The following is a 26,727-nucleotide window of genomic DNA, read 5'->3' on the forward strand; positions in this document are numbered from 1 at the left end:
AATGGGACCCTCCCATATCTAGGTGTACATTACACGATTCACTGACCACTGGGACCCTTCCATATCTAGGTGTACATTACATGATTCACTGACCACTGGGACCCTTCCATATCTAGGTGTACATTACAGATTCACTGACCACTGGGACCCACCCATATCTAGGTATGCATTACAGATTCACTGACCACTGGGACCCTCCCGTATCTAGGTGTACATTATTGATTCAAGGACCAGTTGGACCCTCCTATATCTACGTGTATATTACTGATTCACTGACCATTGGGACCCTCCCATAATCTAGTTGTACATTATTGATTCACTGATCACGGATCCCTTGAAATATATATAGTCCTAGAGATATCAAGAAATCAATTATCTGAACGTTTAGACCATTGCTTCCGCTACACACATATATCTGCTTAAAGATTCTCTGACCACTCGGACTCAATAGATGCACCAATCAATTCTCTGACCACCTTGGACCTTGACATGTAGTACTCACAGCTCTTTGTTTTCTCGTGTGACCACTGGTACAGTGACATCTGACTAGCTTCAACAGAAATGTATGAAAACCTTTGTGCATAAAGCAATACAAAATAGGATTCTGTGGAGAGAACAGACAACGTCATTACATGGTATTCCTATAAGTACTAAGTCTGGAATAAAACTTGAACTATCAGCTTTGAAGTTTATTAGTAACCATTCGAATTTGAGGATTTTTGGCTATGTGATGAAATAGTTAATCAGAAACATTCTCACAGATTTATTTTCTTTACAATCCCATATCTGCTCTTTTCCCCCCACCCTGGGACGTAAGCGCTCTTTCTTTTTATTAACAAGAAGTTTAGAAGTTGTCTCGAGTTATAAATTTAAGGGTTAAAAATATTGTGTTCAAATACAGTGCATAAGGGACGAAAGAAGTCAACCTTTTGTCACAGTACAAAATAGTAACTGAAGAAGATTTATTAAGCAGAGGTTACAACGTGTCAATACAAAGTATATCATTATCACGAGATAACGATATGGACTTCTGTTAACAGCGGTGGACAGATCATGTATGGTACCTCTACAGTTCACTAGACTAAGGGATAGGTGAAGGTGAAGGTCATCTCAAACTTTTACGGAGTGTACCTAGACCATTCGTTCTAGAGAGCGTCAACACTGACTTGAGACGTCGCAACAGACCTGTGACGTAGCAACGAGCTATTGGTCTCCACTGCCCACAGGTTGTGACGTTGCAGGTCAGTGTTTAGGTCTACTATGACGATTGGTCTCGACTGTATACGAGCTGTTATAAAGCATGTCGACTGTATACGAGCTGATATAAAGCATGTCGACTGTATACGAGCTGATATAAAGCATGTCGACTGTATACGAGCTGATGTAAAGCATGTCGACTGTATACGAGCTGATATAAAGCATGTCGACTGTATACGAGCTGATATAAAGCATGTCGACTGTATACGAGCTGATATAAAACATGTCGACTGTATACGAGCTGATATAAAACATGTCGACTGTATACGAGCTGATGTAAAACATGTCGACTGTATACGAGCTGATGTAAAGCATGTCGACTGTAAACGAGCTGATGTAAAGCATGTCGACCTGCTATGAAGGGAGATGCTCAGAGAATGGGAGATTTCATCTACTTTATTGTGTAAGCGTATTGACCTTGCTTGCACAGGAAGTGAAGTCTTATAAAAGAGTGAAGACTAGATGGCGACAGTTGAATTGAGTGAGTTAAAGCACTGATAATGAACGCCGATAGATATTCGCGAATAAAAGTTGAGCTTCTATTTAACTAATTATTTATTTATTTGGTAAAGAAAATTTTCTAGGTTTAAATTAAATGTCTGTGATTTCAAATTACACGTACGCCTAAAAGGAGAATTGGATAAGCTGTCTGGACCTATGAGCTGTCTGGACCTTTGAGCTGTCAAGACCTATGAGCTGTCTGGACCTATGAGTATTCTGGACCTATGAGTTGTCTGGACCTATGAATCTATGAGTTGTCTGGACCTATGAGCTGTCAGGACCTATGAGTTGTCAGGAACTATGAGTTGTCAGGACCTATGAGCTGTCAGGACCTATGAGTTGTCTGGACCTATGAGCTGTCAGGACCTATGAGCTGTCAGGACCTATGAGTTGTCTGGACCTATGAGCTGTCAGGACCTATGAGTTGTCTGGACCTATGAGTTGTCAGGACCTGTGATCTGTCAGGACCTATGAGCTTTCTGGACCTATGGGCTGTCAAGACCTACGAGCTGTCTGGACCTATGAGCTGTCAGGACCTATGAGTTGTCTGGACCTATGAGTTGTCTGGACCTATGAGTTGTCAGGACCTATGAGTTGTCAGGACCTATGAGTTGTCTGGACCTGTGTGAGTTATCTGGACCTATGAGCTTTCTGGACCTATGAGTTGTCAGGACCTATGAGTTGTCTCGACCTATGAGCTGCCTGGACCTCATCCCATCTCATACCCAACACCACAAACTCAACAGTTTATCTTTTTACCACTACGCAATATATCATTCTCTATCTTATATTTATAAATGAAGACCTTGTTATGAGAACCAAGGTGAGTCATTTACTGACCAGTAAACGTGAGGTGTACTTTATTTCGAATTATCTAAACCTTATCTATTTGAGCTTCACGTTACAGAGCCTCTAAGTCCCTAGAATCTAAACCTTATCTATTTGAGCTTCACGTTACAGAGCCTCTAAGTCCCTAGAATCTAAACCTTATCTATTTGAGCTTCATGTTACAGAGCCTCTAAGTCCCTAGAATCTAAACCTTATCTATTTGAGCTTCATGTTACAGAGCCTCTAAGTCCCTAGAATCTAAACCTTATCTATTTGAGCTTCACGTTACAGAGCATCTAAGTCCCTAGAATCTAAACCTTATCTATTTGAGCTTCACGTTACAGAGCCTCTAAGTTCCTAGAATCTAAACCTTATCTATTTGAGCTTCACGTTACAGAGCCTCTAAGTCCCTAGAATCTAAACCTTATCTATTTGAGCTTCATGTTACAGAGCCTCTAAGTCCCTAGAATCTAAACCTTATCTATTTGAGCTTCACGTTACAGAGCCTCTAAGTCCCTAGAATCTAAACCTTATCTATTTGAGCTTCATGGTACAGAGCATCTAAGTCCCTAGAATCTAAACCTTATCTATTTGAGCTTCACGTTACAGAGCCTCTAAGTCCCTAGAATCTAAACCTTATCTATGTGAGCTTCATGGTACAGAGCATCTAAGTCCCTAGAATCTAGCTCCCTGTGTTTTGTTTGTTATTTCATACACAATCCAGATTGTTAAATAACAACAAAATATTATTATTAAGTTTATACTTGTGCACTCTTGGAATGTCCAAGGAGTATGGCGAACGGGTAGGTCAATATGAGCTGACCAGAGGCATCGATCTCAAAGTCTATACAGATGTTGATGATGTGATAAGGGAGCCAGCTGGTGGCGAAGAGAAGGGAGACGATGATGAGCATGAGGGCCAGTCTCCTCCTGGCCAACAGGACTTCATCTTGGTGACTGATGGAGTTCTGGGGACGACGAAGAAATGAAAAAAAATAAATTTAGCAAAACCTGGTCAAAAACAACAAAAATGAATGAAAAATTGGCACTTTAAAAAAATGAGTTAAGAAGAGAATATATATATATGTGTAACAGAGCTACTGAAGGCGATAAGTAAAAAATAATACAATTCATAAGGAAACGATGTTCCACGGCTCCGTGCTGAGACCTACTTTCAAACAGCACGAACCAGGAAGTTAACAGTGTTAATAAAGGTTTCCCTGTCTGTGTGTAGGGAGGATCCACACTCTCACACACATTCACATCTGTTCTCTACAAACTACAAAATTGAACACCAGGTTTCTTGATGGGCGAGATGAGGATCAACCAGTGGGCTGCAAGGGAGGTAAATGGAAAGAGAATCCAAAAGAAAAAAAATATATACATATGCAAGACCGTGAAACCACATTTATATACCAAATATAGCCTTTAAACAAAAGTTTTTCATTCGATAATATTTAGAAGTATAATCAAATAATATCTCACAAAACTCCAGATTAACTAATAAATCTGTGCGACTAGTAATATTTTTCGACCAATTGTTTTTGTTTAGCACAATTTCATGCTTTTAGCTTTCTTAATTCGCCATGATCCTATCACTTGTATGGACCAGTTGGAAAGGGGGAGAAAGAACGGGGCATCTGGATTATCGCCTTTTAAATGTATTATTTAAAAAAAGGAACGATCCGAATTCGACCTTGTGGGCCAAAGCCTTCCTAGGCCTCTCAAGCCAACGCGGTAATAACTCTGTTAGCAAAGAGTCAATGAACATGTAAGATTGTTTAGTTATCTCTTGTTTCTATTTCATGTTTCTGTTCACTAAGCCTGAGACGGCAGTCTACCATAAAGGGGACTAATTCAGCCAATACCACCACTTCAGTCAAGTACTATTTCTTTCTCTTGTTTGAGATACCATTCTAATTAATTTATTACCAATAGTCAATCAACTAATTAGTTAAATTTTTTTTAAAATGTATTCCTTTGCTGTCAGGTAAAAGAAATAATTGTGCAAAATTTCAGCTTGATCCGAAATTGGGTGTAGGAGAAACAACGTATACAGACAGACACACAGACAGACAAATAGACAGAGTGAGCTGATGTAAGCTTTGTAAAAAAAATATTGGAGGTATAATGTCAAACCAGTAAATTTAGTAAAGCTACCTTAATGACATAACACATACACAAATATTTGATCCCTCAACAACCCCTGCAGGCCCCCGCCTGGGTGTAATGAACCCTCTTGTTCCATGGTTGCTACGCCCTCGCCTGTGTGTGCACTTGTGTAAATCAGTATGTTCAAGTGTTTTTGTAATAATCCTTACTTTCTTGTTGCAGTGGCGTAGTTAGGGATTTGGGGACCGGTGGGCCTGACTTCTTTTGGAGCCCTTGCATTTTGACATTCGACATCATGATAGTAGATAATTGCGTAATATTTAATGTAAAAACAAATTTCGTACTCTCATTTGTGTGCCCCTCTAAAGTGGGGACCGGGGGGGGGGGGATTTTCAAATTTAGACACACACCCCGCCCCCACCCTAGCTACGCCACTGGCAATATGAAATAGAAGAAAAAAAAGTTCATTGCTGTCTTGCAGGGAAGTAACTGTCAATTTTTATCGTGACCGTAATTGTAAAACGTGATTACTTCCCTTCGACCCCCCACCCCCCTCACCTTCCCCGTCCAAAAGAACCACCCTATACATGCAATGTGTGTCTAACCTGTCTCTGCAAGTTTGTATCCCTGGCCCACAGCCGGCATCCCATGAGAATGTAGAGAACGACCAATGTGACCCCTGGCACCAAATATATGCAGACGACCAGGGAGATGTCATAGATCTGGCGCATAACGTGCGTTGGCCAGATTTCTGTACAGTAGCTGTTGCTGACTAAAGCGTGTTTAATGACCTGTGGGCAGAAGACAAAATGGTGTATGCTCTACTATAAGTGACTAAGCATTCAAAATGTTCGTGATTAAAAAAAATATTCAAACAATCTCTCACATATACAGCGACTTCTTTGACAGCGTGGTTTAGCAGTAGATGTATCTTATAACAAGGGCAAAAACTCTGCATGACTTTTTGTACAAAAGTTATCACGCATACAATGGGAGCTTTATCGGACTCAGAGCTCCTCAAAGTTTGGTAATTAGGGGGCACGTTTTTTGAGGCTGTGTCAAATATTATTTTAATAGCTTTTGGATGACAACCAGCTTGTCAGCAGACTGTGATACGATAAATACACAACCAGCTTTGAGATTCTCAACTTGTTTTATTTGACATCTTTGATGTTCTAACTTAAATCTATGTTCAGAAAATGCTAATCTGTGGAATTTTTTTTTTACATTTAATAACTTGACATTTGTTTGGTGGAAAGACATGCTCCAATATGATTTCACTATTGTTATTGATCTAATTTATTAATCTATTGACTTACTACTAGACCTTCCAATACTAAAAAACTGCACTTCTGTTGACCTCTCAGTTTATATTGGATGTAGGTCAAATCGAGTTGAAATTATTAGTCGTTGAAGACTATGGCACAAATATCCCTTATATTTTAGATCTAACTCTATATAAAATTAACCTTTAACAATATTAAAATAAACATATTTATACATATCTATATTTACGCATGTGCTTTAATTTTATAGGTTGTTCTTTTTTCCTAATTAAGAGATCGGTGTTATACAAATTAAGGCCAGCGGGCCACGGTTTATATCCGACTAGTATTTAATAATAATAGAAAAATCTATTTCGTTCACGACCCATTCGCCCGTTCACACAATCATGAAACTATTCATTGTCAGGTGTCTTCACGGGATTCGTTTCCATGTTTCGTAGAGCTGTTGTAGTCTGGTACAAATAGAGGTCTACTCACTTCATTAACAAAGGCGATAGGCATGACCACCACACCGGCGGTCAACCAGGTCATGAAGATGAGTCGCCGCACCCTGCTGACGGTGAAAATCTGACGATTTCTCATCGGATGCCGTATGGCGAAGTAGCGGTCAAAGCTCATGAAGAGAATGGTCAGTATGCTGGCAACTATACATACACCTGTTGAACAATAAATGAATGAACTATTATGGTATTAAAAGTAAACATTGTTTGAGAATCTATAATTTGTGTTTTGTCTATTACATGTGTTCTATCTATTACATTGTTTAAAAATGTTATATGTTTTCAATTAGCAAACCTATTAGGAATCCATTACATATATTTTTATTTGAATGAAACATAATGTTTTTTTTTTTCACATTGACCTTGGGTTCGACCTTGAAATTACGATAGTAGTTTATGTACAATTGATCTCTGGCCTAACAATTGATACAGAATGACTTGAATATTACCTCCATTCGTCTCCCTGAAACTTTCGATGTATCAATGAAGACCACTGGCGGTCACGTGGACATATAGACTTCTCATAGTGCTGACTAGTTTTTGGTTTTCAATATAAATTATTTTCTGTTGACCTTTGACACACATTGCGTTCTATTTTCAAGACCTTGCCTTCAAGTGCATTTGATCTAAAACGTGTGTTTGTGTGTGTGTGTGTGTAGGAGAAAGGGAGAGGTACAGAGATAGACAGGATGACGTGTGGTCAGTATCAGAGAGAGAAGGAAACATGTAGAAAGAAAAGAGATTAAAAAGAGAGGTGAGAGAGGGAGTCTGAAAAAAAAAGAAATGAAAAAGAGAAAAGAGAAAATAAAAACGAGATAAACTGTGAGAAAGAAAGAAAAAGAGATGAGAATGAGTCACAAAGAGAAATAAAGAGAGTGAATAGTAGAGAAATAAACATTGAAAGAAAAGAGAGAAAAAGACAGAAAAAAAGTAAGAGAGAGAGAGAGAACAAATGATAGAAGGAAAGTATGCAAAGAGAATGAGGAATCAAAAGAGAGAAAGAGAGATAGAGAGAGAGAGAGAGAGAGAGAAGAGTAAAGGAAATACTTTGCTAATCCTCACGGCTGGCTAGAAGAAGAAGTCTCTCGACATATTAGATACAATCCTGGTAGCCACAAGATTTGAATGACCCTAGCCACAAGAAGTAATAGGGGGGATTAAATGTGACTACATCAATGACGTATTGACGTTCAGGTGAAGTTCAGACCTTCTGGGAAGGTGGAGGTCGCCAATGACGTAGGTAAGGCTAATTGTGATACTTTTTGTCTTAAACCTTCAGCACCAGCATGGTATGTAGGTCGGTACATCCAGACATTCGACTTATAGGGTCACTCTACTCAGTTGTAAGCCCCCAAGCAAGGATGAAAAGCCATAGAAAACAACATATTTACTGCTACCAATACTCATGCGAGTTAAGACCTTGTTAAAGTTTCTTGCTCAAAATTAATTTTAAAATATCTAAAGAAATACGAAAGAGATTTCCAATTAAGTCTTGTATCATTGGGTACTTTCCACTAAATCTGGGTATTCCAAATCTACAGAACCACTACCCAGGTCACTCTATTCCTTAACACAAGAATAATTTAAAATAAAAAGAAATTTCCAATAAAATAATTAAATTTAGACAATGGCTGTGTCACGGTGGTAATACATTGTTTTGTTCCGCTAGTTCTGGAATATGTGATTCAACAACCAGGCGTAGTCGAAGAGATTAGAATTCGTGATCTGGACAGACATTTCGCGCATTTGCCGGTAAATGTGAAGCGATAATGGCCAGTTCGCGAAATGGCCGGCCAGATCGTTAATTGGCCGATTTCAAGTTTTGGCCGTAACATATACATTCTCAAACAAGTTAACAGAAGAAGGTTGCCGAACACTAGAGAGTCGGAAGTCATAATAAAATGTTACTTCTTAATTATCTCCCCTGCTTTAATTCCCTTTTTAGTGGAGACACGAAGCATCTAGAATCAATGTTCCAGAAAAACTTTCTCTTGACTCGCATTTCTAAACTCAAGAAGACATTCAAAAGATGAAAGTAAGCAAATAATTTAAAATGGCCAAAAGGTCATGAAATCAAGACATAAACATTAATCATTTTTAATAACTTAAAAGTATAACATTTAGATCTTGAGCTATAAATGGGGAAATAACCCTTGAGGGTTTATGGGCACGAGATGGCCTAAATTGTGCCGATGTGCCAAAAAAAAAACACGACAAAATATCAAAAATATATTCTAATAATTAATGTGTTTAAATCCCATGGGCGTCATGAAAGGACATTTTAAAAAAAAGAATTAACGGGATTTTATCAGAATAATTTAAAATTTAATGGGAAAATAATGAACACAAATTAATTTGATCGCTGAGAGATATGAAACAAAAATCTAATTATACAGTGATTTGTATCTACATCCAAATTAGCCAGCGATAATTCTACTACTTCAATTTAAATGATAAATTTCAATGACCGAAACATTATGTATTCCTAGACAGCTACTTTTTAAAAATATAAAACTATAACAGTGTTTAGGTTTCTGAATACTAGACAACCAGGAAGTCAGTCACTAAAACATGGATTCAAAAAACAATACATACACTACCTGTCAATGTCTTCATATTAAGTACATTGTGATAGTAATCTGTGTCCGTCTGTTTTTACCAAGGAAGTGTCTTAGATAAAAGTAGCAGACAGTAGAACTGTTTCATTTGGGTCTGATAAAACTAAAGTTCTACTTAATGTGCTGATTTATTATCGAAAGTTGAGATGATTTCGTTTATTTAAGTCGCTTACAAGTATTATCTGAAGGCCGAGAGACAGTTGACCTCGATATTTACTTAAGAAAAAAAAATCTCCAAATGTTTTTTCTCCTTTCTCACCGGTAACGTCATTCGTGGTCAGCATTAAGTACAGTATCTAGCCAGCTGTCAGATGGTTGGTATGACTGAGGTCATGAATGCTAAGTGGTTAGCTTCCGCCGTTTCAAGGTCGTATGTGGACTTCAGGGTATGAGAGTTTCCTCGTAGGTTTTAAAGCTTTGCGGTCATTTTGAGTGTCAGACTTTCATTTTGACCATGATCAAGGGCTATCACAAAATGCTGAGTCCTTGAGCTATCATAGAGTTATCCAGCTCATTTTTTTAAACTTGTTTTTACAAAGTTTATATCAACATAAATGATTGACGGGCCTGCCATTGAAAGAGGTTCTAACTAAGGCAAAAGACAGAGAGGAATGCAGGAAGACTGTCGACGAATCTTGCATGGTGCCCCAACGGTCCAAAAGACTAATGGATAGGTAAAATGTAATATCAACTCTGTCTGTCTGTCTGTCTGGTACAAATTCTGAACACGTTATTTCTCCCACTTCTCATTCTAGGATCAAGTTGAAACTTTTGCACCTTAATTCATTGTTGTTAACAAAAAATGAATCAATAAAAAAATAATAAATTAGTTTGTTTTATATCAAAAAGGGAAACACATCTTATGGTGTTGAGAGATATTCTGCACACAAGGAGCTCTTTCCCTAGATAAGCTTAGTTTTTTATATTTTTATTTTAAATATTTAAAAAATATTTTGCTTGTTTGCTTTGTTTTCATTTAGGCAATTAAAAAAAGTTAAAGTCTGTCTCTCTGTAATATACACATCTATAGCAAACCAAGGTTTACAAAAAAAAAGAAGAAGGCACCACATTTGTAGTTTTCATGAGATCCACGGGAAAGAAGAGCTAACAGGCGACTTTCCAATTTCTTGTCTCTACTATCATTTATATAGTAAGGGGAGCTAAGCGACCTCAGGTCACTCGAGGATTGTCTGAGGTTGAGTATTGGGGTCCGAGGGAGAAATGGGCCATCGTTAGTAATCTTTAATTCATGCGCAGGAGTGTGTGTGTGTGCGCGAGCACATATCTCCGAAATACAGCTCACACACACACGCGTACACACACACGACTATTTATTCACATTTAGGCTACATATCCGATGTCGCGGACGTTCTTGGGTTGGCAATATGTAAATTTTGAGCCGAACTACACACACTACCAAAATGAAAAAGAAAAAGAATGTGAGATGTGGTTTAATGTGTGATGACATTATTATGGTGTCACGGTATTATGGTGTCATGGTATTATGTTGCCATGGTATTATGTTGCCATGGTATTATGGTGTCATGGTAATTTATGATGTCATGGCATTATGGTGCCATGGTATTATGGTGTCATAGTATTATGGTGCCATTGTATTTATGGTGTCATGTTATTATGATGGCATGGTATTATGGTGTCAAGACGGAACTAGATAGACCTTTCTAATACTGCCTTGTTGGGCGTGGCGGCTGAGTGGTAAAGTGCTTGGCTTCCGAACCGAGAGGTCCAGGGTTCGAATCTCTGTGAAGACTGGGATTTTGAATATTGGGATTTTCGATATGTCCCTGAGCTCACTCAGCTCCAATGGGTACCTGACCTTAGTTGGAAAAGTAAAAGCGGTTGGTCTTTGTGCTGATCACATGACTCCCACGTTAACCATCGGGCTCAGAATCTAAGTACCTTTTTATCATCTGCCTTATAGATCGCAAGGTCTGAAAGGGGAACTATACTTTTTTTCCTTGATATAAGAAGAAAGTTAGAAATTTATTATATTGTCTTGACAAGCTATATGGCTGGCTTGTTTTAAAATAATCTTGTTGCATGGCTTCTTGTGTTCTATATATCAATATTTAACAGATTTTTGCGGTATGTGATTAGGATTGATGAGACCCCCACTTGCCTTCGTCTTCTGTTGCGCTTGGGGTGATTGGAAGCTAAAGGAGCAAAACGTTTTGATCAAAATCTACATCAGTAACAAACAAAATGCAGCAAAATGAGAACTGAATTTATATCATGAATATCCCATGCATCTATTTCGTGTCTTTGTACCGTAAAAGTTCTACAGAATGTAGTCGTAGTGTGGTCTTATGACATGTTGAGAGTCTGGTAGCAAATTTGATTGTTAAGTCTGTTTTACAGTCTGGTCATATTCTGGTCGGATACAATATTGCGAAAAAAAAATGACTTTCTGGAAATTTTTAGTTATTTAAAATTAATTTAAATAACAAACATTTTTACATAAGACATAAATACTTATTGCGTTTCTTGATCTGTTTAATAAATTATTGCTATGTCTATTTTAATTCTATAAGAGACTTCCACACGCGTTATATCTGATGTTGGATGCAATGCGCTGTGTTTATGACACTATTTCAATTGGCATCTACAAGGATAAACAGGTTTTCAATTTTAAAAAAATCTTTTACTAATAACAAATCTGATTATACATTATAGTTCTGTGAACAGTAGATGACTAAAACTGTTATGAAAGAGTTCACTTAAATAATTACATAGACAATAAAGAGACAATGTTTTGCTACATCTAGATCAAAAATCAAGTGTTGTTGTTTTTAGTGGCCCCCGAAAGGGAAAAGACACTTTTAGTTTTGTGTGGCCTGCCTGTCCGTCTGTCCGTCCGTCCATCCCGTTTAGATCTCAGAAACTAGAAGAGAAAATGAAAATCGAACATCATGATATTTTAGATCATTCAAAGTTCAGATGCAACGGTAACTTTTTTCTTTTTCCGAAAGTGAACCATCTAATTATTACAATTATATATGCAAGCAAATTTTTCAAAAAAATTACACCACTTTTCAATGAAAAACTTCAGGGGAGGTAACTTTTCTTTAAAAAGGTCATGGACTTTTTCATCAATAACTCAAGCATCATCCATAGATTCGCGTATTGGTACAAAAAATTAGCATCTAAGGTCAGAATGGTAAAGGTGTCAATGGATCATTATAAAATAAATTTTCCATGTATTAACTAATTCATTGAATAGAATACTGATTCAAATGTTGTTTTAAAAAAGAATTTTGATATGAACTTCGTTTTAAAAAAAATAACGAACTACTTTTATAGCGCGCAGTTTTGACATATCCTCATTATAGGGGCCTACACTTTACACCCTAAATAAGACTAAATAGAGCCCAGATCTAGATATATTTATAATATATATAGATTATAAATATACACAATAGTATCACATAAGAAATGAATCGGATACGAACAGCATAGTACACCATTACCCGCTAACAAAAGGCCTACTATTCATGATCATAACATTGTCCTAGGTCTTGTAATTTGAAGATTAAACGTGTAAATTCATAAGAGTTCTAGTCTAGATATAGTAGATTCTATATCAAAATTCTATATCTAGTTCTAGATCTAGATCTAGACTTACATCTAGATATAGACTTAGATCTAACTCTAGATCTAGACTTAAATTGTTAAGAACTTAGATCTAGTTCTACACCTAGACTTAGATCTTGAATCTAGATTTAAATCTAGACCTAACTAGATCTATGTCTAGTTTGTATGGCAAATAAAAATAGAGATATTAATTTTTATTTGCGAGGGGAAAGTCTTGTTAAGTCATTGGTACACAATTATAGCTTAAAGTAGGTCAACATTTTTTTTTCCGTGTTGCCAATTTATCTGATTTTGTAAGAAGAATAAATCTTTTTTACTTTCTCTTTATTACATGTTACATGATATTAATTTAGAATGTATGGATAAGATTAATTATTATTATTTTTAAAAATATAAGTGTACGCTAAATGAATATATGGAGATGCTGTGGCTGAGGGTTAAGCACTTGGAACCCGAAGTCCCGTGTTCGAATCCTGGTGAAGACCACTTCGGGGGTCGATTCTTTTGAGTTTGTGTTTCCACACAAACTGTATTTGTAACCTTGTTTTGTTTTGTTTTTTTCATTTTATTCTAATGTTATTTCTCCTTTGTTGTGAGTTGTTCAAATTCTGAGGCCAGCGTTTCTCAAAACTGTGGGGCGCCAAATAACTGTAGTAGTTATAATCCAGATTTTAATATTAGTCAAGTAAAAATGATATTATTATCAATGCTTAAAAATTACAACATTAAGTGAAGTCGTTCCGTCTACTAATTAGGACCTTTCATGCTGTTTTTTTTTTTTGTGAGAAACTTCTGCCAAAAGATCTTGTCATAAAGATCTTTTACTTTTAAAGAAGACTCAGATTTTAGAGACACTCAGTCAGAACAGTTAATTTTCTTCAGAGTTGACCCTTTTTAGACAAAGAATTAGGCACTCCACATTTCGATAAAGACATTACGAACGTAATGCTCAAATGCTAGAATGTTAACATTTCTAGGCCTACAAAGTTCAGGATTTACATCCCTTTTTTACAGCGATTAGAGGAAGATTTTCTATAATCACAAGATTTATGCAGGATGATATTAGTTGCAACACATTTTTACTACCGACTCTTAATTGAATTTGATAAAAATCGATTTCAAAAATTCGGAAACATCATGGAGTATCCAGAGCTCTTTTTAGCATGTCAAATAAAAGAGTTTTTTTTTGTAGAAGTAAAACTATTGTAGTAATTGCATCTTTTCTTATAGATTACACCTATTTGTTATATGTATAATATTATTAATTAATATCTTTTATTTATAAGCCTTTATTTCTTTGAGATGTTCATGGAAAAAAGGGGTGAGGCGCCTATAAAGTACCTTGCCCTGGGCGCACGTTTTGCTCCCTACGCCTCTGGTTGGGTATTAGCTTTTAGAGAAGATTGTAAACTGAGTGATTTCCCTACATAACGAATATTATCTTTCCTTTTACATAAATATTGATTGATGCATTAGGAAAAAATCCTTCAGTTACACTACAATTTTCTAATTACAACTTTATTCTTAACCAAAATGGGCACAGATTACCCCCCTTTCTCTCTCTGGCCAACCTCTTCCAATGAAACTTGTTAGGCCGTCCATGATTGATTAGTTCCATTTGACCTTGACCCACAGAACACAACCGGGGATTCCGGCATTGTTCGCCGATTCATTAGGCCCAGGGGCCCAGAAGAAGCAGAACTTTAATATTACCGTCACGCTGACCAGTACGTCTTATCTGGCTAGAGACGAGTTGAACGTAGAGGCGTATCATTGCTCTTTCTCGACAGAATATAGGACAGACCATTGGTTATCTGAAAGCCGCGTCGCCACATTTATGATAGACCATTGTTATCTGAACACCTCTTCACCACATTTATGCTACGCCTTTTGGTTAGCTGAACACCTCTTTGCCATTGAGATTAACGTGTAAATTGTTAGACACTTCTGACACCTACTACACTGTTCTCCTTTCTGTTTCAGTCACTGAACTATGTATTCTGAATGTTAGGCTCCAGTTTGCTTTTTATTTGTTATTGTCATTGACACTGATTTCCATTTAATTTCTCATCAGAAATGTTTATTTCTAAGTCTTTGTCAGAAACTAATAGAGGACGGCAGAGGAAGGTAGTGGAAAAGTTTCAACCTCTTGATGACAGTCAGGGGCGGCCCATATCACACACGGCAGCTATTGTTTAATATTACATTTACAAATACATATAGAGATTCCTAATCATTGGATTTTTACACTCAGTTACTAACCTTGTATCATACTTTCAATATAAAAACGAAGGCAAGAATTCCTTAGGTCTCCCCCACCCCCTCTTCAGTCTAAATCATAGATTTGAAGGTCATATAAACTTGTTTGCACTCATTTTTTTGCCATAAAGTCACCCTGAGCACTTAAGACACCAGGTCACACTCAAATCATACGAGTTGAAAGTCACCAAATTTAACCAAATCATTGTATTTTTTTAAAAAATAATTCTCAACTTAAAAAAATTCTTTTCAAAGTAGCTCTGAATATGTCACATTCTCATCAGAGGAAAGAAAAAAAAATGCCAAACAGAAACCCATAAGGCGCTGACCTTCTAAAAATCTTAGCTGACCACAGTCATTACTTGGCTTCGAGAACCTTATGAGAGGGTTGGGGTGGTTGTAGATTGGGTGAAGAGCACCGAGGTCCAGCTAGCGGAATGACGTGATTATTTTGTTGAAGATGATGAGATTGTGTCCTGTTTGTTTTCTCAGTCAAGTAGAAACTAGTTCAGGATGTGGCGGCCTGTCTGAGGCTCTAGAAATGCAAGTCAGAAAGTGTTGCTATTTCCAACCTGAAATTTACATGCCTTGAAATAGCAAACTTGATCAGAAGGCTACGCGGTCTACACAACATCTGGGTTCACGTGAGAGAGATGGATCAAAATGACGTCATGTTCAATTTCTCTTAGACTTATGTAGATACTTCAGACTTAAGATGGCGGTGAAATGAAAACTTGTTGGTTTTTTTTTTTCCGTTATTCATGACCCTCTCTTTTCCCGTCTGACTGTAAACAACTTTAGATCTGGGTTGAAATTGAGAATTTACAATTATATTGAATACATTAAACATGAGATGGACAAAAAAAAAAAGAATGACTTTCTGTTTTAACCCAAGTATCTGTATAGTAGTAAAATTAAAAAAAAATAATTTTTTCGTTATTTTTACTCAGTGAAGGCAATCAATCAATCTATCAATCAATCAATCAATCAATCATCTTTATTGCATCATCTCCTCAAACAGCATTGACCGAATGAGGGTGGGACGTTGAGAATGGGATAAGGTGTGGAAGCCTTTTCCATTTTCCATTTTCAATTAATTTACAAATCAGTGTCAAGGACAATGACAAATGAAAAAGCAGACTGGCGCATAACGTCAAAATACATAGTTCAGTGACTTCAACAGAAGAGAGAGAGCAGTGTAGTAGGTGTCTGACAATTTACATCGACCTATTGATGATGAATTACTAGAGTTAATGATGACTATAAGAGCTAATAATGAATTTTTAGAGTTAATGAAAAGAAAATCTAAATCGACCACCTGCGGACAATGGTTATGCTTGCCCTGATTGTGGCAAAATATGTAGGTCACAGCTGGGACTGCGCAGCCACGGGAAATACTGCATTCCTCACTAATGTTCGGACTAAAAGTCTAGCCTTATTATTAGAGTTAATGATGAATATAGAGGTTTCGCTATCTACGTGCGGGTAGTGCGGGCCGCACGGGACATCAAGTTATGAGTGACATCAAACCTCCTCCAGTATGTATTAAGTTCCTATTCCCTCGAGCCTTTCAGGATATCTACTCTAGACTTAGCGACATAGGCCTGAAGTCATTACAGATTACATTTGAATGTCACTCAAGGATCTGAAACAGTCCAGCATATGGAGTGTCTATTCAAAGAACTCTATAGACATCCAGAATCAGCAAATGTCAAGACAAAGAAGCTTTGAAAGGTTTGATTCTTCTGGCGAATGTCATAAGTCGAGAAATAAACGAGTAGTAAGTATACCTTCAAAAAAAAAAAAGACCGAAGAAATACTCTTTTTTAAAAACTAAACTTTTATTAAGTGTAGTCGTACCAGTTAGTTTGGATCTGTCGTGTCATTAAACTTGTAATAGACCTAGACTACCATTAATAAGTCTGTGCGATTACAAATATTTTTATCAATAGTTTTTGTTTAGCGCTAATTCATGCTTTTAGCTTTCTCACAACGCTATGATCCTATCACTTGACTGGACCAGCTGGAAAAAGGTGGTGGAGGAAAGAAGAGGGTATCTGTATTCTTGTTTTGTTAATAAGTAAAAGAAAAATTGTGCAAAATTTCAGCTTGATCCAAGATTGGGTGTCGTAGAAGTAACGTGAACAAGCTTTTTACCAGACAGACAGACAGACTGAGTGAGTTGATATAAGTTTGGTAAACAAGGATTGTTAACTTGAGACTGCGAATTTAATTAAACTGAAAGCTTTAAAGTTTTTTAAAGACATTTTTAACTACTAGTGGTTAGGACATCGCTGAAACCAGTATTCCCTCTGTCGAAAATGTGTGCACATATCTTGGAATTAGTGCAAAACTACAAGCATAAAAAGTATCTGGAGAAAAATATAAAGATTCTATATGACACTTTGACACACAAGAAAGAGATTCGAAGAGAATTTATTTTTCTTTGGACCGAATTGTTTCAGACAAAACTTTGTGATGTGGCAGATGCATACCATTACATTTCGATTTCGCTGCTATCTACACGGAGAAAAACAAATTTCGTCAGTAGTGAAAAATGCTTTTAACTGGTTTGTCACAGTTTCTTTATAAGCCCCCGAACGTTCGAATCGGGCTTGCTGAGCTTTTGTGTTTTATATAAAATAGAAATAGGTTCGATGATTTAGGCCTAAATACCGTCAACTTGGTTCGCATAGTTCTGACAATGGAGGTAACTACATGCGCGCAAAGGTTCTAGAGACTAAAGTTAATCAAGAATTACTAGAATGAATAGTTTGGCAATTTTGTCAGTTGAACAATAGCTGAAGAAACAAAATAAGTTTCGATAAAGTTTATTGATACTTTTTGTTTCCAGAAATAGATTAATTTGTTATATCTTTATGTCTAATACTTTTATTTGCGTACTAGTAATACTTAAACAATAAATACATATTATTTTTGAAACAAAAAATCTTGTAGTCTTATTTCAATTCTCTTTTCGGCGGACGTAATAAGAAGCTGCGCACCGGTCATCAAATACCCTAGCTATATGCCTCTGATAGACTATCAAAGTTATTGGTAAGAGTAATCTAGTTTTCAAACACAGAGCGACAACAGCAACAAAAACTTCATCTGATATTGAATACGCCACTTTGACAAAATACACTGGAAACATTTGGACAAGAAACGTAACCTACTACAAAATACAGAATCGCGTGACAGAAAATAAAAACACAGAATGACAGCTGAGGAAAAACCCGAGCTGATCTTGGGTTGCCCGAAATGTGGACCACTTTGTCAATAGTAGATTGACAATCATAGAACATTAGTGCGCCTATTTCATGTCATTTTGGCGGGAAAACATTCCACAGACCTGGCCTGGTCAAGGTCACGTGGGTTTATTTCTACCTCTCCTCTCCCCTCTCCCTCTTTGGGTGCTAATTTACCTATTTCTTTTATCGTTGCATGGACATGTAATTGTAGCATGTTTTGTCTCTGTTGGGTTCTATCTAGGAATGCTGGTCACAAAGATCTAGTTTAGCCTTCACGGGTTTGAGTGATGCACACATTTGCCTCCCTTTCAATCATAAATGATGTGATGTCAACTATATCATGTGATGTCAACTATATCATGTGATGTCAATTATAATATGATGTGATGGCAATTATATGATCTAATGTCAATAAGATAGCAATATTGATACACATCTAGATTTTAAAGAATACGACAAAAAAGTTTGTGTTATCACACACATTCAGATTCGCCCATAAAGAAGGAATATTCAAATCATGGTTTGATTTGATTGTCTAAACTCTAAACTAAAGTAATACATTTTTTAAAAAATCATTTGGCGTTGTTTTCTACTTGAGAACAAACTGAACTACAAATCCGAAGCGCGATTTCAAAGCATTCTGTACACGTACAGCAAACCACTGGGGGTTTGAAATCACTATGTCGTTAGCTTTGGTCCTCACAAAATTAATTTCTCCGACTCTACCAGATTTATTTCTACAATGATAAATTTGGAGCCTTGGGAATTTTTTTATCTCCAATTTTGCTTTTGTACCGCGCAACATTCATGCACCAAGTTTGTTTGTTTTGTTTTTTCGATTTTTTTTTGTGTGGACCCATGGGGGTAGGGGGGGGGGGTATCTACGAGAATGTTCGTGCTGCCTTAACTCAAGTAACTTACAAAAACTAGTTCTGCTAATGTCCAGATCTCCTCCTAGCAACGTATCGTAGTAACTTACCTCCCCTTAAATTTTTCATTTTAAAAAGTGGTCTATTTTTTTATTAAAAAAAAATGCTTACATATTTAATTTTAAAAATTAAACTATTTGCTTTCAGAAAACAAAAAAGTAGCTGTTGCACGAGATTTTATTTAAATTTTTAATATCTTTTCTAGTATCTTAAAACGGGAAAACACTAATAGCAGCTTTTCCATTGCGGGAACCGATCAAAATAGCCAAATGTCTTCTCAGAACAAGTCTTTGGTATGGAAAATAACATCTCATGACATACACACACAAATTCAGTAAGACCCTTTGCACTCTTTTACTCAATCATATAAAGGGATACCACTCTTTTTTTTTACATCACTATACAATAGACTAGCATTACACACCGGCTACGCCCGTTGATTTGTTCCCAGACAAATAGTGTATATTTTTAGAACTTGTAGAGCCTAACAATAAAAAGTATAAATGTATTCTCCCCAATACATTCTTGGGCAAGCGAATTCGAGTATATTATGTTACATTGACTGTGACAGGACACTAAATTCGAGTATATTATGTTATATTGACTGTGACAGGACACTAAATTCGAGTATATTATGTTACATTGACTGTGGCAGGACACTAAATTCGAGTATATTATGTTACATTGACTGTGACAGGACACTAAATTCGAGAATATTATGTTACATTGACTGTGACAGGACACTAAATTCGAGTATATTATGTTACATTGACTGTGACAGGACACTAAATTCGAGTATATTATGTTACATTGACTGTGACAGGACACTAAATTCGAGAATATTATGTTACATTGACTGTGACAGGACACTAAATTCGAGTATATTATGTTACATTGACTGTGACAGGACACTAAATTCGAGTATATTATGTTACATTGACTGTGACAGGACACTAAAGTCGAGTATATTATGTTACATTGACTGTGACAGGACACTAAATTCGAGTATATTATGTTACATTGACTGTGAAAGGACACTAAATTCGAGTATATTATGTTACATTGACTGTGACAGGACACTAAAGTCGAGTATATTATGTTACATTGACTGTGACAGGACACTAAAGTCGAGTATATTATGTTACATTGACTGTGACAGGACACTAAATTCGAGTATATTATGTTACATTGACTGTGACAGGACACTAAATTCGAGTATATTATGTTACATTGACTGTGACAGGACACTAAAGTCGAGTATATTATGTTACATTGACTGTGACAGGACACTAAATTCGAGAATATTATGTTACATTGACTGTGACAGGACACTAAGTTCGAGTATATTATGTTACATTGACTGTGACAGGACACTAAATTCGAATATCACTACTCTTCCCCTCCCCTAAACCCTCCGCCTCAACAAATATTTTATTTACACTACTTCACCATTCTTCTGCTTGTCAATTCTTATTCAATATATTTAATATGATATTCATGGCCTTGGCCCTTGCTACAACGCTTTTATTGTTCTAATTCCATCCTGCAACTCATAATACTTTGGCCGTAACACCCTCTCCGTTGTGTTTGTTTTTTGTTTTGCCCTTTCAATAAATGTGCCCGCATTTCAACAAAACCCTTTTTGGCTACCCCATTCAAACATACACTTAGTGCCTGAGAAGTCGATTACCTGTTTCCCCTAGTATCCCACCATCCTAAGCCATAGGATATAGTCCATAGAACAATAGTCCTATATGCAATATTCTTCCACTTTTCAGCTCTTTATCTAAAGATTTGAAAGGCTCTCTAATCTTTTTCGGATAGAGAAAGGGGGTAGGCGCTATTGGTTTTGTGTTGTCTGTCCGTCCGTCCCGTTTAGATCTCAGAAACTAGAAAACAAAATAAAAATCGAACATAATCTTATTTTAGACCTTTTAAATTCTGATGCAACGGCTACTTTTTTTTTTTACGAAAGAGAACCAATTAATTTTAAAAATTAGCTATGCAAGCAGATTTTTTTTTAAATACACTACTTTTAAATGACAAACTTCAGGGGAGGTAGGTTTTTAAAAATAGTTATTGTAAAAATCGTAGATTTTGGTACTTGGTAACCTTTCCATCTGTATAATAAAACCCTTGCAGTATAACAAATGGAAAGCTTCAATTTTTTTTTTTTTTGACAATTTGTTTTGAAACGTTTATTTCCCGAATGTCCACCACTTCCTCAAGTAGCAGAACGGAAAAGGTCAACAGCTGTGACCTTGAGTACAAACGTTTACAATTTTTCCATTACTATATTAAACGTCTGAGTTGGACGACATAAAAAATGGCAATGTTTTTCTTAAATGTCCTTGAGTTGTCTGAATTGAATAACTTCCTGATCTTTTCCAGGATCAATTCAATTTTGTCGTGAGAAAGATGATGGCACCGGGTTTGTCTCAGTTCCAATGATTCCTTTCTTTGCATTATGTCATCAATAGCAAACAATAGCAAACAATGTTTAGGTGATCTCAATTCTTTCATATAGTCTACACCTTGTGGTTGTATTAATGTTATGACGATCACCTTAAGTACATAGTTACTATTTAGTAGTTATGATCGAGTAGAAGAGTTGCATTACTTATTGGTCCATTTCGGGCTACTTCATAAGTAATCTGTCTTAGATTAGTCTGTCTGTCTGGCGTGACATTGGCATAATATGTGCAATCGGAACCTTTATAAATGATTTTTTTTTTTCAGTTCTTAAGGTTCGTCCAACATTTATATTTATTAATAAATATTATAGTGTGACATGGTATCAGGACTGTTTCGTTTGAGACGAACTGCACACTAGCTATTGTTTACAATGTTGGGCCTTATTTTATTTTTAAGCTTAAATTTATTGTCAGTACCTTCATGATCATGTATACCAATTTTTGGTAAAGCTTTAAAATGAAATAAAATCTAATAAAAAGAAGTATACATGCATAGTATGTCTTACTGTTGGCTATTTTAATGTCTGTTAATACACTTGTATATACATGTACATATTTGTAAACACACTTTAAGTAATGTACACTTCTATTTACGCTCAATGGGTGATAACCCATATGTTTGTGAACATTAAGTGAGCTATTTACAGGAATATTTACAATCATTGGGCTTATTGCAGTTATATTTACAATCAGTGGGCTATTTGCGGATATATTTACAATCAGTGGGCTATTTGCGGATATATTTACAATCAGTGGGCTATTTGGGGATATATTTACAATCAGTGGGCTATTTGCAGTTATATTTACAATCAGTGGCTATTTGCGGATATATTTACAATCAGTGGCTATTTGCGGATATATTTACAATCAGTAGGCTATTTGCGGATATATTTACAATCAGTTGGCTATTTGCAGTTATATTTACAATCAGTGGGCTATTTGCAGTTATATTTACAATCAGTGGCTATTTGCGGATATATTTACAATCAGTGGGCTATTTGCGGATATATTTACAATCAGTGGCTATTTGCGGATATATTTACAATCAGTGGGCTATTTGCAGTTATATTTACAATCAGTTGGCTATTTGCAGTTATATTTACAATCAGTGGGCTATTTGCAGTTATATTTACAATCAGTGGGCTATTTGCAGTTATATTTACAATCAGTGGGCTATTTGCAGTTATATTTACAATCAGTGGGCTATTTGCAGTTATATTTACAATCAGTGGGCTATTTGCAGTTATATTTACAATCAGTGGGCTATTTGGGGATATATTTACAATCAGTGGGCTATTTGCAGTTATATTTACAATCAGTGGGCTATTTGCAGTTATATTTACAATCAGTGGGCTATTTGCAGTTATATTTACAATCAGTGGGCTATTTGCAGTTATATTAACAATCAGTGGGCTATTTGCAGTTATATTTACAATCAGTGGGCTATTTGCAGTTATATTTACAATCAGTGGGCTATTTGCAGTTATATTTACAATCAGTGGGCTATTTGCAGTTATATTTACAATCAGTGGGATATTTGCGGATATATTTACAATCAGTGGGATATTTGCGGATATATTTACAATCAGTGGGATATTTGCAGTTATATTTACAATTAGTGGCTTTTTCGACTTCTATTATTTTTATATTCAGTGTGCTACGTACAGTCTATGTACACTCAGTGGAATATGTACACTTCTATTTAGTCTCAGTGGAATATGTACACTTCTATTTAGTCTCAGTGGCTATGTACACTTCTATTTAGTCTCAGTGGAATATGTACACTTCTATTTAGACTCAGTGGAATATGTACACTTCTATTTAGACTCAGTGGAATATGTACACTTCTATTTAGTCTCAGTGCCTATGTACACTTCTATTTAGTCTCAGTGGCTATGTACACTTCTATTTAGTCTCAGTGGCTATGTACACTTCTATTTAGTCTCAGTGGCTATGTACACTTCTATTTAGACTCAGTGGCTATGTACACTTCTATTTAGACTCAGTGGCTATGTACACTTCTATTTAGTCTTAGTGGAATATGTACACTTCTATTTAGTCTCAGTGGCTATGTACACTTCTATTTAGACTCAGTGACTATGAACACTTTTATTTAGTCTCAGTGGAATATGTACACTTCTATTTAGACTCAGTGGCTATGTACACTTCTATTTAGACTCAGTGGCTATGTACACTTCTATTTAGACTCAGTGGCTATGTACACTTCTATTTAGACTCAGTGGCTATGTACACTTCTATTTAGTCTCAGTGGAATATGTACACTTCTATTTAGTCTCAGTGGCTATGTACACTTCTATTTAGACTCAGTGGAATATGTACACTTCTATTTAGACTCAGTGGCTATGTACACTTCTATTTAGACTCAGTGGCTATGTACACTTCTATTTAGACTCAGTGGCTATGTACACTTCTATTTAGTCTCAGTGGAATATGTACACTTCTATTTAGTCTCAGTGGCTATGTACACTTCTATTTAGACTCAGTGGCTATGTACACTTCTATTTAGTCTCAGTGGAATATGTACACTTCTATTTAGACTCAGTGGCTATGTACACTTCTATTTAGACTCAGTGGAATATGTACACTTCTATTTAGTCTCAGTGGAATATGTACACTTCTATTTAGTCTCAGTGGCTATGTACACTTCTATTTAGTCTCAGTGGAATATGTACATTTCTATTTAGACTCAGTGGCTATATTCACTTCTATTTAGTCTCAGTGGCTATGTCCACTTCTATTTAGACTCAGTGGAATATGTACTTTTCTATTTAGTCTCAGTGGAATATGTACACTTCTATCTAGTCTCATACCTGGACCATGTACACCTTTGGCAACATACTGTTAGACAAATCCACTCAGATGTCTGGTGTAGGTGAAACTGGTGTAGGTGAAACTGGTGTACTTTAACGTCTGAGACAAGAGACCGGGTGCGTGACAGAAATGTGAAGGATGACACTGTATGTTACAGCGCGCCCCCAGCACTGAACGCAACGACTGAAATTGTTTCCGTTCGCATGTCTAAAGCTTATCTTTCTGTCCAAATGAAAAGAATTGTTTTTGTTGTTTTGTTTTCTGATGTTGAAGTGTGTTCAACTTGGTATATGTTTGCTTTGTTTTATTTGAAAGTTAACTATGTGTTTTTATTACAAATCCTCTATTCAGCTTGCAAATTCATAGTCTCTGGCTGGGTGGGTGGACGCTGTTATCGAAAACGGCTCTAACGATTTCATAGAAATTTGACAGTTGATGTATATCCAAGAATTGCTAGCTATGTAGATACACTGGAAATACTCTAGTTTGACAATTATAATTTTTTGAAAGTATAAAAAAAAAATTAATTTAAATCTTGAACAGACTATTTCTGCCTGTAGGCCTTGAACAGACTATTTCTGCCTGTAGGCCCTATTCATTAAATAAGTTTAATAAATTAATAGACGTTGAGGAACATTTTGTGTACTGTCTTCTAAGTCCAGATTTTGAGTAGATGTATACATATGCCAAACAAAAGATTATTTTTTTGGTAGGGGAGGGAGAATTTGGGCGGGGTAGAAAATGTTCCGCTTTTTTTTTTAATTTATTTGTTTTCGCTCTTACGAAACACCAGCTTCATATAGGAGGAGCTGTTTCCCTTTTTATTTTTTTTTTTTATATTTTACCTGTGTCTGTTTATACCAATGACTAGTTGATGTTTTCTTTAGAGCCTCTTGGCTTCAGTCACATCGCTTTGTTTTATGTCTAGTCTAATCAAAAGTTGACTATTTGTTTTATGTCTTCGTGTCAAAGGCAGTGGACTATTTGGACATCATGACATCATGGACATTATTCCGACTGCAGATAGAGATGGGAGATCTACTGCACCAATCAAGAAGTTTACTTTCGTGACCAAAATGGTTTTCAATTATTTCTTTTGACAGAACTGTAAGAGAGGGGAAGATATACAGAGTGAGACATTAGATCATTTGAAAACGTCCTTGAAGACCATGTCAAACAACCTTGAAATGGATTTTTTTTAGAGTAAAATTTTCAGATCACTCACAATTTCAGTGGGTTTGGTTGTCTGTTTGTTTGTTCATTTGTCTGTTTGTTTGTTTGTTCATTTTATTCAGGTCTGTCTGAACAAAAAAATCTGGACATTGTATTGTGCCCTGGCATCTCAAATTTGATTGTTTTCTTATAACGCGGGGGGGGGGGGGGGGAAGTGGCATATTATGCTTGTCTGTTATTTAAGTCCAGATGTTAAAAAACAAGAAATGAGTCCGAGAAGGTTAGGAAACAAATTATTATTTTTTTCGGATAGTATTTCAAGATAAGTTTTGTTTCTTGAGATTTAAGCTCGAGATTTCTATATTTTCTGTTTCTTTATTGTAATCAAAGTCGAATTTGATTTGTTAGAGTAGTGAAAGTTTAGAAACCAATGCGCCCAGGAGAGCTACTATTGTAACGACTTCTCTCAGAAAAGAAAATAGTTTCAGTTCTACTCTTCACTCTCATGAGACACTATTCAAAGTTAAAGAAACAATTATAGAACACAAATGTAATCACGTGACTAGTAGAAGGATAGCATTACTTTAATTACTTCGTTCTGATTTCCCAAAAATATATTTTTTTTATATTTTATTGGCTAAGAGATGTCCATCCAACGTGAATTAGTGGACAGGTTATGGAACAGGTTGGTAGTCAGTTAAATTAAATTAGTTTCCTAAAATGTTTTCCGCGAGGCCTGAATGTCCCCAAACTATTGGAGAAACTAGCTAGTAGGCCCATGCGCCAATAAAGTGAAAAAGTGTAGGTAGGGTTACTACAGCGATTGGACCCCACGATGACCTGATAGCTAGTGTAAAAAAAATGTAAACTAAAGCTCCATGGCCGTATTACAAGATTTTCGGGGCTTGCAGACAGAGAAAGCTATTAAAAGACAATATAAAAGAATGGACAGGCCTGGCATTGAAAGAGGTTCTATCCAAGGCAAAAGACAGAGGAATGGAGAAAGACGGTCGACAGATCTTGCGTGGTGCTCCTAACGGTCAAAAAGTCGTAGGTGAAGGTGATAAATTGAAATAACAAACTGAACGTGAACAA

General features: G+C 36.2%; 1 protein-coding gene across 2 annotated transcripts in view; it reads right to left on the reverse strand.

The window, feature by feature from the left end:
- Nucleotides 1-26,727, reverse strand: part of LOC106059395 (gastrin/cholecystokinin type B receptor-like) — a 134,743-nt gene that overhangs the window by 1,226 nt on the left and 106,790 nt on the right. For both annotated transcript variants that reach the window (XM_056030994.1, XM_056030993.1), the window contains exons 5-8: nucleotides 6,462-6,640; nucleotides 5,304-5,489; nucleotides 3,351-3,554; nucleotides 503-604 (exon numbers count right to left, since the gene is read on the reverse strand). In XM_056030994.1, the coding sequence (XP_055886969.1) occupies nucleotides 503-604; nucleotides 3,351-3,554; nucleotides 5,304-5,489; nucleotides 6,462-6,640 (671 nt within the window). The remainder of the gene's footprint in view (nucleotides 1-502; nucleotides 605-3,350; nucleotides 3,555-5,303; nucleotides 5,490-6,461; nucleotides 6,641-26,727) is intronic.

Source organism: Biomphalaria glabrata, chromosome 5, assembly GCF_947242115.1.
Source record: "Biomphalaria glabrata chromosome 5, xgBioGlab47.1, whole genome shotgun sequence".
In the NCBI taxonomy this organism is placed as follows: domain Eukaryota; kingdom Metazoa; phylum Mollusca; class Gastropoda; family Planorbidae; genus Biomphalaria; species Biomphalaria glabrata.